This window comes from Triticum dicoccoides, chromosome 2A (genome assembly GCF_002162155.2).
Source record: "Triticum dicoccoides isolate Atlit2015 ecotype Zavitan chromosome 2A, WEW_v2.0, whole genome shotgun sequence".
NCBI classification, from domain to species: domain Eukaryota; kingdom Viridiplantae; phylum Streptophyta; class Magnoliopsida; order Poales; family Poaceae; genus Triticum; species Triticum dicoccoides.
Window position 1 is genome coordinate 650250532 of NC_041382.1, and position 12882 is coordinate 650263413.

Sequence of the window (12882 nt, forward strand, 5' to 3'; positions counted from 1 at the left end):
TTGAATAGCACCCTCCAGACGTCCTTATGCATCGTGTCGAAGAGCTCGCTTAGAGTCTGGTGCTGGGCCGGGTCGAACTCCCATAAGTTGAAATCCCGTTGTTGACACGGGAGGATCCGGCGGAAGAGCATGACCTGGACTATGTTGACAAGCTTAAGTTTCTTGCTTGTCATGTTCCGGATACACTTCTGGAGTTCGTCCAGCTCCACCGAAGAGCCCCAAGACAGGCCCTTCTCCTTCCAGGAAGTGAGCCGCGTGGGGACTCCGGATCAAAACTCGGGGGCCGCCACCCAGTTGGTGTCGCATGGCTCGATGATGTAGAACTACCCTGATTGCCACCCCTTTACGGTCTCCATGAAGGAGCCCTCGAGCCATGTAACATTGGGCATTTTTCCCACCATGGCTCCGCCGCATTCCGCTTGTTGGCCGCCTACTACCTTCGGCTTGATATTGAAGGTCTTCAGCCATAGGCCGAAGTGGGGCCGGATGCGGAGGAAAGCCTCGCACACGACGATAAACGCCGAGATGTTGAGGATGAAATTCGGGGCCAGATCATGAAAGTCCATCCCGTAATAGAATATGAGGCCGCGGACGAATGAATGGAGGGGAAGCCCCAATCCACGGACGAAATGGGGGAGAAAAACCACCCTTTCATGAGGTTCCGAGGTAGGGACGATCTGCCCCGCGGCGGGCAGCCGGTGCGCGATATCCGTGGCTAAGTATCCGGCTCCACGTAGCTTTTTGATGTGTCCCTTCGTGACGGAGGAGGCCATCCACTTGCCTCTCGCTCTGGACATGGTTGGAGAGAGTTGAGGAGAAGGATGCGGACTTGGGCGCTGGAGCTCGAGTCCGCGAGAATGGATGAGCAAGGAGGAAGAAGGCGTGGGTAGAAAAAGGTGAGACCTTGTCCCTTTATAAGGGCGGACGAAACTATGCGCCCCCCACCAGCCTGGTAAAACTCGCTTATCCCCCAAGCGTCGTAATTGGTGGCGCGGTTGGGTTACCCACGTCCGTATTGATGAGAATCCCGTAATAAGGGGGACACGATCTCTGCTTTGACAAGACGTGTCAAGAAACCGCCTCGCGTTATGTGCGGGACTGGTTAAAGAAAAACGGTTTGAATAATTATCGGGCCATGGCATGATGTCATGCTGCCAAAACGCGTCAGCAGATTATTATTCTCTCTACGGTGGTATGTGGAACTTATTTTGCAGGGTCGGACACTATCCTTGTATTCAAACTCTTCTGTGGTGTATTCAGAGGAGAAACCCGTCTTGCAATGCCGAAGACAACACTACGCGTCGGACTCATCGTCATTGAAGCCTGGTTCAGGGGCTACTGAGGGAGTCCTGGATTAGGGGGTCTCCGGACAGCCGGACTATATCCTTTGGCCGGACTGTTGGACTATGAAGATACGAGATTGAAGACTTCGTCCTGTGTCCGGATGAGACTCTACTTGGCGTGGAAGGCAAGCTAGGCAATATGGATATGTATATCTCCTCCTTTGTAACGGACCTTGTGTAACCCTAGCCCCCTCCGGTGTCTATATAAACCGGAGGGTTTTAGTCCGTAGGACAACATACAATCATACCATAGGCTAGCTTCTAGGGTTTAGCCTCTCCGATCTTGTGGTAGATCAACTCTTGTACTACTCATATTATCAAGAATAATCAAGCAGGACGTAGGGTTTTACCTCCATCAAGAGGGCCCGAACCTGGGTAAAACATTGCGTCCCCTGCCTCCTGTTACCATCCGCCTTAGACGCACAGTTCGGGACCCCCTACCCGAGATCCGCCGGTTTTGACACCGACACTAATTGTAGCGCATAAATCCCGTTGCATTAGCATATTTAGCGCATAACCAAACATCAATGTCCCTTCATTATTATAGTTTATTCTCTCTGATTATTTTAGCGCTCACGTGCCCACAATTTTTTTATTTGAGCCAAACCAACATATTCTCTTTTATTGGCCCAAGAAAAAAATTGCTCCCTCGGACAACCCAGTAGAGGAGTGTGGGTGATGCCCATTACCGCATGTGCGGCAGAGTAACTTTTTCTTGGGCCAACTGCATGGGGCTACTATATGATGCTAGTTGCGTAAAATAATGCGTGGGATGCACATCAGTTCGTGTATGGACCAGCACATTGGTAGGCTCCAAGATGACCTGTGTTTGTAAGGCGCGAAAAAAATCCAAAAAATGACGAGTTGAAGGATCAAAAGCATGCCCACAAAGACCCGATTACGTTCTGCTAGTCACTCGAGGAAACGAGTCCTACCAACCAATGGACAGGTCAAACCTTTAAGATCATACTCCAATGTCAGATTGGAAACAATTTTTGTTTTTCTGAATTTTTTTAAAATATATAAATTCCTGAATATTCTTGGAAAACTAAACAATTTTGAAAATCCAAAACATTTTTTTGAAATACTTTATATTTTCAGAAATACAAAACAAAATTGGAAATGTTCAAAATTCACAATTTTATTTGAAAACATGAACCTTTTATAATAACATGAATATATTTTGAATTTGTGATTTATTTTGAACACGGAAACATATTTTGAACATTCAGAACAATTTTTTAAAATGTGTTTCTTTAAACCCGGACATTATTCGGAAATTGCGAACATTTCATTAAAACAAGAATATTTTTCGTATTTGGAATATTTATAAAATGTATTTTTTTGGAAAATCACAAACAACTTCGGAATCCATAAAGAGAAAATAGAACATTGTTTTAACTCTCAGTTAATTTGAAATCAGAACAAATATTTAATGTTCTGAACATTTTTCGAAACGGAACATATTTTAAAATTCCGAACATTTTTATAAATTCAATTTTTTTCTGATAATATTTATTTTTTTGGGAAAAAATTAATATACGAAAAAAATGGAGGAAGAATAATAAACTTGAAAGGAAAAAAAACAAAAGAAACAGGAAAGAAAAATAGAAACATAACACGGAACAAGATAAAAGAAAATGGTTTAGTACAGCTTGGGCGGCATGTGCGAATTTGTGACTATTTTGGAATGAGAACAAAGATTTAATGTTCTGAATATTTTGCAAAACGGAATATATTTTAAAATTCTGAACTTTTTTATAAAATTTGAATTTTAATGATATTATGAACTTTTTTGAACATTTTGAATTTACGAAAAAAAGGGAGAAAGAACAATAAGCTTGCAAGGAAAAAGACAAAAGAAATAGGAAACAAAAATAGAAAGAATCGGAAAAAGAAAAGTAAAAACATAACACACAAAAAAAGGGTTCAGCCAGCTTGGGTGCCCTGTGCGAATTTGCGAATATTTCACGCTCGTCGCAATAAATAACTGGGCTGGTTTTGTTGGGTCATACTGCGGGCAGCACATGTATGAAATTCTGACGTTTTTCCTTTTCTAATCGACGGACAGACAAAAATTTAGTACCATGTCGAATAGAAAAAAAATATATTTTTAATGGCGAACGGATGAAATAATCGGAGAAACGCACCTTGTTTTTTAGTAGGTATAGATATAGGCTAGCACAAATGCCCGTGCGTTGCAACGAAAGAAAAATTTATATGTATTCAATTATGTGCAAAACACATCTATTGTTCATGAAAATTGTGCATGCAAAAGATCCCTTGTGTTGCAATGGATATTATAAAAAAAATGAGAGTTTGTGTGGTACTCAATAGCTTACCTCGTTGTGCACAATCCGCTTCTGCCTCTCTTATCTTTCCTTTGGTGTGAAACTGCTGGCATGCAATGTCGAGCCTTAAAAAAAAGAAAATGATACGATTTAGATATACATGTGACATTGTCCTATAAAGTTTTCACTAGATTACCAATCAAATGTATACCACTTTCATATATTGCAGAAGCAATTGAGAAACTAAATCACTGGGTTTGGATCAAAATCTACTATCTTTGCCTTCCAAAAAAAGAACTTCTTTTGAAATGCATATAATTACCACTAACATGATGCTCAATGTGAGCAAATCTTTGTATAAATCTATGCAAAGCCAAATCAGTAAAGTTACTCATCGAGATGCACGATGCAATTTCGAAGCAGGAAATGAAATATAATTTTGTAGCTCTTGCTTAACAAAAAATAATCGGCCGCCCCAACAGGTTTTTGGAGCTGTTATGAAACTGGGTTCCTTCTATGTCTTGCATATTACATAACCGGGGTCCGCTATTTGCGTATCTGTCTCTTGATGAACAAATGGAACTGATATAGCACCTACGACCTGCCTCGCACACCCGTCGGCGAGCCCATCTCCACCGCACTCAGTCGCCCCCTTCTCCTACCTTGGTCCTCCCCCGCGCCTCTCCTTCTTGCTCGCCGTCGCCCAACGGGGTTCACCGGCGAGGTGAGTGGGCTCCGTAGCCGCGCCTCTCTCCCACTCCTCTCTGATCCCCCCTCTGTCGCATGCGCCCTGCCGGAGCGCCATGGAAGTCCCCCCGCCGCCTCCCCTGCTGGCTATGGGTCGGCGTCCAGCACCACTGCCCGGCGCCATCCTACTCCGTCATGGCCTCCTCCTCATGCCGCTGTTGTGCTTCTTGCCCTCGCTGATGGCCATTTTGTTGATTCCTTTTTCCGATGCCGCTTCCTCTGTGCCGTTGCTGAGTTAATTACTTCAGGGGTTGTTCGCTGCTTTCTTTTCCCCTTCCCTCGCTCCCTTCCTGATTTCATGGCCACTTGTTGATTCTCTAGGCCGTAGGTATATAAACCGGCCAGATTAGATGTAAAGGAGCAAGGTGGTATTATTTTGACTGTAGAAAGGACCCTCCTCTAGCGTTGCCGGCATAAGTGACGGGCGTGAAGTTGCACAGGGATGGGCCAGGCCAAAGCAGCCCAATGCAGCGAGCGTGGATGTGGAGGCAAAAACAAATCGTTCGTTTAGTACCACATCGAACGTAACGTATATAGGATGTTGCGGGACGAAAGATGGGGTGGACTGACGAAAAACGGACGAAATTATGGTGGTAAGAAACGATAGCCCTTTTATTAATAGGTATAGATATATAGACTCTTGAGAGTATGTACTTTTCATCTTCAATATATCTCGTATATGCATTAATTATATCTCTATAATTCTCAATATACTTCGTTAAATATTTTAAGATACCTCAATACGATTTTGTGTAAAAAAAATATCATTTGCGGAGTAATTTTTGGTATTATACCTTTTTTACGTACGAATAAATCACTATACACGTAAACCTTTACAAATATGTAGACTCACATTCATGAAACTCATTTTCGGATATCTAGTAATTATTAATGAAGTATATTAAAAATAATAAAGAGGTATAAAAAACTCATGTATGTGGTATATGAGAAGCGGGAGTTTCTACTCCCATGAAACACAAGCAATAGGTTTGGTATTTTTGTGTAGCTGCATGAATAAGTTTTTTTTCTTAATAAACATATTTAGTTTTGGGGGGCTTTGGCTTTGTAAGCTAGAGAAGCGATTCGGTGCCCAGGCTCATCTTCATCTGCAATGAAGAAAAAAAATCAAAACTAAAAAATCAAAAATCAAAAAAAAATCGCATGGTAAATAATTTGGTGCGTAAGGTTTCCTCTAAATTTCAGATCGTTTGGACATATGAGTAGCTCTCGGCAAAAAAGACAAATTTGGGATCTGTAAAAAAATTTACTGTTCTGACTCAATTTCTCTTTTTTCTCGAAGGGCCGTTGGCTGAACTTTATTAGATAGAGAGAAAGAAACAGACAGTTTACATACAAACTGGCGGACAGTCTAGGCGTACAAGAACTGAGCACGCAGGGCTGAGGAACAGGAATGGTCGGGGATCATGCTGCTAGGTCAGCGATGCATCTAGCGGCATGCCAGGTCGCTATGTCCTCTCTAATAAGAGCAAGGACCCTCTCTGCAACACTGGTCGTCTAATCAAATATCCTCGCGTTATGCCCCTTCCGAACCCGCCAGTGGATTAGGATGGTGATTGTGTTGAAGTTTCGTCTCATTGGCTTAGGGATCCCTTTCCTAAAGGTGAGCCACCAATCCTCAGTCGATGTGAAGCCGTCGTGTGGCATGATGAAGGCATCCCTCGTTCACAACCTGAAGAGACTCCAGACCCGTTGGGTGAACCTGCAGTGGATGAAGAGGTGCTCGCAATCCTTCGGTTCATTAAGGCATAGCGGGCAGCCAGGGTTTGATGGCCGGTTTCTGCGCTGCAATTTGTCCGCGGTGAGGCATCGGTGGTGAACCACCAACCACATGAAAAGCTACTCATATGTCTAAATGATTTAAAATTTGCAGTGTACATCACACACCAAATTATCTAGCATACAAAAAATAGATTTTTTTAATTTGTTTTGTATTTTTATGAAATTTTTTTGATCGAGTGCAGATGAGCCTGAGCTCAGAAATGCATATTGGTTTGAAAGCATGTATTTTGAAGTATTCTTCCGTACACACTACTTATGTACTATCCATTAGGTCCAGGCTCGGCATGCACATGGTCTAGTTTCTCATTGGCTGAGATACACACGCATAGCTACTGTTGATCGGTGTTGTTGACACCAAATTTTGGCATGGTCAAAAACTTAATTAATATGGCCTCAAATGGAGAAGTGATCTACAAGAAAAAGTTTCGTATTGTAGACATGAACATCTTTGAAATTTGGGCCATCGGCATCCGATCTCATCTCATGGGCCGAAACTATGCTCAAAGTATTAAGATTTTGTATTCAAAGTATTGTTCGCCAATTAAGCCTCCAAGACGACCTTATATAAGAAAAGTTTCTACACAAATTGTCTTCGTCTCGTCGAAACAGTCGATTTTGATATAAAATCATCCCAATCCGAGTTCGTAGGCAAAAGTTAGAGCCATCGAAATACAGTCATGTCAGGAGGCAAAAAAAATGGGGCGCCCAACCACAGACCCTCTCTGATGGGTAGCGCAAATAATAACCTGTTTTGCGCCACCGATTTGACTCTCAAGATGACCTCTGATAAAAAAACGTTCAACATGAAAGTTGTTTGTATCGTCGAAATGGTCAAGATTGCTTTTGGGCTCGTTTCCATCCGAGGTTATTTACCACCTCAAAAATTACCCGCAAGGTGCAGCCAGTTTAAACCGAACAGTTTTGGAAAGTTCGGACAAAACCAATCCAAATTTTACTAGGGTTTTGGACGTGAATCCAAGCCTTTTCCTTGCACGGAAAGTCCAGCCGCCTCTTATATACCTAACGGGTCACGGCCGATTGAACAACACACAATCGAACAAATCATTTACCACTTTTTACCTTACTTTTATCTCTCTCCCTTGTTCCTCTTCTTCCTCGTTCTTCGTCTGTTCTTCTTGTTGCAGGGCTGCGAACCTCGAGGCCCTAGGGGCAGTCAGGTTGACTTAGGGCAGCCCATAGCCGCCGCGCGCCCAGACGGGGTCCCTCCCGGGCATGTGGGGTTTCGGGTCCTCAAAAGCACCCGCCGGATTGCCTACGTACTGCGCTTTCGGCCGAGTCTCCTTCGACGTGAGCTGCGGTGCATCACCCCCGATGTCGAGGGTACACGGTGACGTGTTCGTGTGCGAACACACTTTTTGGCGACTCCGTTGGGGACGAAGCTTTGAACGGTCTCTGACCCGTTCTTGCTACGAAGATATCGTCATCTAGGGTTGCAATCTACAAAGATAATATGAATACCCAATTCACTTATGTAGATGCAAATAATGCATATGTTATTGCTAGATCGTCTAATGAGCATAATGTATCGGCTAGCCCTAGTTTTGTCAATCATGCATCTAATTATGTGCAACGGCCGATTCAGAATAATCTTCATGCTTCAATTTCATATAATTTTAGCCACTGTTCAAGAATTCAGCGAATAAATCAGTTAACGGGCCAGTTAACCTCTACTCGCTAGGTGCCCGACTCGAATAGTGCCTATTCGTGGTGTTAACTGCCCAAGCCGATTAACAGGCCTGTCAGGCCGAGTAATCGGTTGTCAGACCGATTAGTCGCCTTGACCAGTTAACCGGTGGAAACCAAAGCCCAATATTTTGGCCCGCTCAGCCCCCTCCCGCTCCTACCTCCTACATTAGCTAGGTTTTGGCTCCTAGCGCCCCTCCCACTCCTTTTCCCATCCAGCCCCGATCTGGCTGGCGGCTGGCAGGTCCTCGCCGGCGCCCGGTCAAGTAGCTCCGCCACTGCATGCTACAGTAGCCCCGCCGGCCGCCGCTAGCCTACCTACTCCTCCTTCCCATCCATCGGCTGGACTCCTTCACCCGTGGGCTCCTCCCAATCTCTATCCCGGCGGCTGGTCGCCATCTGCTCCCGACTGCCTGCTGCCGTCCCTGCCGCCCTTTTCCTCCATGGCTTCACCGGTGAGCAAGGTAACATCTTCTTCCCCTCTCAGTCTCTGTAGCCGTTGTGGTCCGATACATCATTGATTGAATTTCCAATTGCATACAGCCATACAGTAAGATGTGTGAGTGTGATCACTGATCAATATGTATGAGTCCTGATGATCTATTTGGGGAGTAGATGTAATGTAAGTATGTAACTAATTAAGATTAGTAGATGGATGGGTTGTCCCAACTAAATTTTGTGGACACTCACTCCAATTACAGTAAATTAGTAGACGGATGGATGGATTGTTAAGCATCAAGCCATGTATGCCTGTCTATTATAGTAATTATTGATGCGTTAAAATGTTAATGCAGAAACACTCTAATTATAGCAATTAACTAATAATCCATGGATATTCTGCTTAGCATATATTAAATATTAATTGTGGGATGATCTGTACATTAAGAACTTGTTGTTTAGCAAGTTAGGTATAGGTTATATTAATTTTGGGCGGATCTGTACATGCAATAGTTGCCTAGCTGGGATTTCTTATGCTACCATAGACATACTCCAAAGTCCTAACAGATCTGTTTTTCTATGGTATGATCTGTAGACTATAGATTAATTATTTAATACTACAAACCGCTCATTGATACTTATTATGTTTGCTCATTCCATATATTTGTAGGGGTCTACGGTTGCCTCTAACGTTGCAAGTTCTCATACTCTCAAAAGAAATTCAGATGACATGGGGTGGGAGTTTGCAACCTTGATCAATCCTTTAGATCTACAGCGAGTGAAGTGCAAGTTGTGTGGAAAGGAGATGGGTGGAGGCCTCAATAGGATGAAGCAACATATTGGGCAGGTAAAGGGGAGCGTGAAAAGTTGCAATATGGCCACACCGCATCAGCAGAAAAGGTGTAAGGATGCTTATGAGGAACCACAAAAGAAGAAGAAGCTGAAAGAAAAACATGATGAAGAAGTACGTGCTGAGGTTGTCATTCAAGTTGATGATGACAAGAACGAGGAAGAGCTTCATGCAATTGGAGAAGGTGAAGCTCGCAAGTCAGGACCTATTGATAAATATGTGATGCCAATTGATCCTTCCATTCCATTGAAGAAGTTCCAACAGAACATAAATGATGCAATTGATAAGGAGAAAGCTTACAGGGTAGGGCAATATTTGGCTAGATGGATGTACAAGAAAAATATTCCTTTCAATGCTGTCAATGATGATGACTTCAAGCAGTTTTGTGAAGCCCTTGGTCGGTTTGGTTCTAAATGGAAGCCACCTTCCCAATATATGCTCCGAGAGAAGATGTTGCTGCAAGAGGTGGAAAGAACAAAGGATTTGATGCAGCCACACGAGCTTGCGAGGGTGGAAACCGGGTGCTCTATCATGACCGATGCTTGGACCGACAAGAAAAGAAGAAGTATAATGAATTTGTGCGTGCATTGCAAGTTAGGGACCGCCTTCCTTGAATCAAAGGAGGCGTCGGCGGATGCAAGTCTATACATCTTCAATTATGTAGTTGAGTGATTGAGAAAATTGGTATGATTTTTGAAGTCTCAAGTTTACTTTCATTGATTGATTTTCATAATGTTGTAGGTGCTGATTTTGAGATTTTCCATCTTGTAGGTGCTGAAAATGTTGTGCAAGTGGTCACGGACAATGCTTCCAACAACATGGGAGCAAAGGAGATGCTCAAAGGAAAATGGCCAAAGATCTTTTGGAGCTCATGTGTAACTCACACCCTCAATTTGATGGTAGAAGCAGTTGGGAAGCTGAAGCAATTTGGCCCTACAATCACCAAAGCTAAGCAAATGACAATTTTTCTTTATGCACATAATAAAACATTGTCCTTGATGAGGTCTTTCACGAAAAAAAGAGACATTGTTAGACCGGGGGTGACACGATTTGCTTCGGCATTTCTTACGTTGCAAAGTTTGGTTTCTAAAAAGAAAGAACTAAGGGCAATGGTTTGTAGTGATGAATGGGAAGCATGCAAGCACACAAAAACGGTGAAAGGCAAGGCGGCCAACGCCACTATAATGAGTAGGGGCTTTTGGAACAATGTATCACTTTGCATCAAGGTATGTTTATGGGGGCTGTTTGCATCTAGTCATATGTTGGGGTGTTTGCATCTATGTATTTCTACGTTGGGGCTGTTTGCATCTAGTCAAGTAGTCATACTTGTAGTTGTAACTTGTGCATTTCTAATGTTGGGGCTGTTTGAACGTTCTTATATGACTAATTTGATCATTTTTTATGTTACCTTGCAAGGTTTTTGAGCCATTGGTGAAGGTGCTTCGGTTGGCTGATGGGGATGGTCCATCTATGGCCTCTATGTATGGAGAACTAATAAGTGCAAAAAGGGAAATCAAGGTTGCTGTTGAAAATTCAGAAAAAAGACTATTTGGTGATCACTAATGCCATGAATACCAAGATGAGTGGGAGGCTGGATTCTCCATTGCACATGGGAGCATACATCTTGAATCCCAAATATAGTTATGCTGACCCGAGCATCTTTACGGATGTGGAGGTAGTGGCTGCGCTTATGGAAGTCATGGAGACATTTTATCATGATGATGACATGAAGCAAAATAAGGTGTTTAACATTGACTTCACCAAGTTTAAAAAGAAAGAGGGTATGTTTGGGAAGGTGGCTGCATTGAAAGCAATGGAGAATAACAATTTCGATGCCGGTAAGCATGTTATCAAAGTAAAAAAAACTTATTATGACATTTATGAAATTATGGGCTGATTGCATGTTATTTCACTTGTCTCAAATTGTAGGTGATTGGTGGTCAACTTATGGATTACAAACTCCCACATTGCAACACATGGCCATAAGGACACTCAACTTGACCACAAGTTCATCTGGATGTGAAAGAGATTGGAGCACTTTTGAAATGGTAACTCTTAGACTTCTCACAATTAGTCAAATCTGAATATTCTTCTCACAATTAGTCAAATCTGAATATTCTTCTCACAATTTATTTCATGAGGCTTCCATTTTCACTTTATAGGTAGATGCAAAGAGGGGAAATAAACTAGATGTGGCCCATAGGGACAATCTAGTTTATATCCAATTCAATGGAAGGATGATTGATAAAAGAAAGAAGTTATCCTCTTCTAGTGATGTTCTTCTTGGTGAAGATGCGTCACGAGCACAAGATTGGATATGCGAAGTTGCATACATTGATGATGAGTTTGATCCCACTACGGGGGTGCCATACAACATCATTGATGAAGCAATGGAGGAAAGCGAACCTACAGAGCTTCGTAGGAGTGCACGAGTTAGAGAACTCCATGAAGTTGAAGAATACATTGAGGATGATGATGATGAATCTGATCATGGGGTAGATATGGAGGATGATGAGATCGATTACGAGTCCGATGATGATGGGGTGATGGCAACCAAAGATGATGATGATGATGATGATGATGAGCCCCCGCAGCCTTAAGCCATTCGTTGCAAACTTATTTTGCTTGCTATTTGTGTGCCCGAACCTTATGTTCTTAATCCTTATTACCTTGATACCTATTTCTATGTGTGTGGCCGAACCTTGTTAGCATGTTACTTATTTGGCTATTTCTATCTATATGGCTGAAATTATCTAGACCTTGTTACCTATTCGTCTTGTGAACCTTATTATGAATTATATTCGCTATTCCCTATTTGTGTGGCTGCTATTTATCTTTACATGTGGATGCATATTGTGTGGCTGCCATTTATTTTGTATTCCCTATTTGTGTGGCTGCCATTTATATTGACATGTTGGATTGCATACTGTGTGGCTGCATATTTAATTATTTATCTTAATATGTTGGATGCATATTGTTTGTTATTTCCTATATCCGGGTGAATAATTTTACCTCTTGTGATTTTGTTTATGATTTTTATTTTCATGTGCCTATAGTACCATATTTTGCTATATCATATAGCTAGGAGCATTGGAGTGTGGTGCAATACATAATTTTTTGGATATATGTTGCTAAATTCCTATTTAATCTACCGATTAATGTTTGACCGATTAATCCAGTTAATAGGCCGATTCACCGATTAATCGTTACTCCTAAGCCGACCGAGCAGTTACCAGTTACCGAGTTCCTCAACATTGATTTTAGCAACATGCAACATATGTATCCCAACTCCCATGCATCGGCAACCCCACAAATCTATATGCCAATGAACATGATGAGTTCGGTTAATCAAGTTGAAACACCCCATGTAGAAACTTTCAATGGCATGCAACATAGTGTTTTATCTTTTTATTCATCGGCAACTAATTTGCAACATGTTAATCCAAACATGCCGGTGGATAGGGGAATTTTCCATGCCACTACTAGTTATTCGGCCAATTACCCTCAAACATCATATGCTACACCTCATGCTACTAATTTTCTGGCACAATACACAACTGTTGATGTCCATAATTCGGCTCTGCACCTTCATGGTCATGGCCGAATAAGTGAAACTTATACAGGAGCACAAATGCCTTCACCTACTACCATGGAATACCATGTCCCCCCAACACAATTATAGAATTTTGGCAACATCTCATTGCTGAAA

The 12882-nt window shown here is 42.4% G+C and overlaps 1 protein-coding gene across 1 annotated transcript; it reads left to right on the top strand.

Moving 5' to 3' along the window:
• The first annotated feature begins 11149 nt into the window (after positions 1–11149).
• Positions 11150–11773, top strand: LOC119359772 (glutamic acid-rich protein-like). The gene is made up of 2 exons (XM_037625860.1): positions 11150–11221; positions 11336–11773. Exons 1-2 carry the CDS (start codon positions 11150–11152, stop codon positions 11771–11773), a joined length of 510 nt encoding a protein of 169 aa, XP_037481757.1.
• Positions 11774–12882: the final 1109 nt, after the last annotated feature.

Excerpts from the sequence above, each read along its gene's own strand:
- LOC119359772 (XM_037625860.1), top strand. The coding sequence starts at position 11,150 with ATGGCCATAAGGACACTCAACTTGACCACAAGTTCATCTGGATGTGAA. Across the intron at positions 11,222-11,335 it reads ATTGGAGCACTTTTGAAATG|GTAGATGCAAAGAGGGGAAA; the intron begins GTAACTCTTAGA and ends TTCACTTTATAG.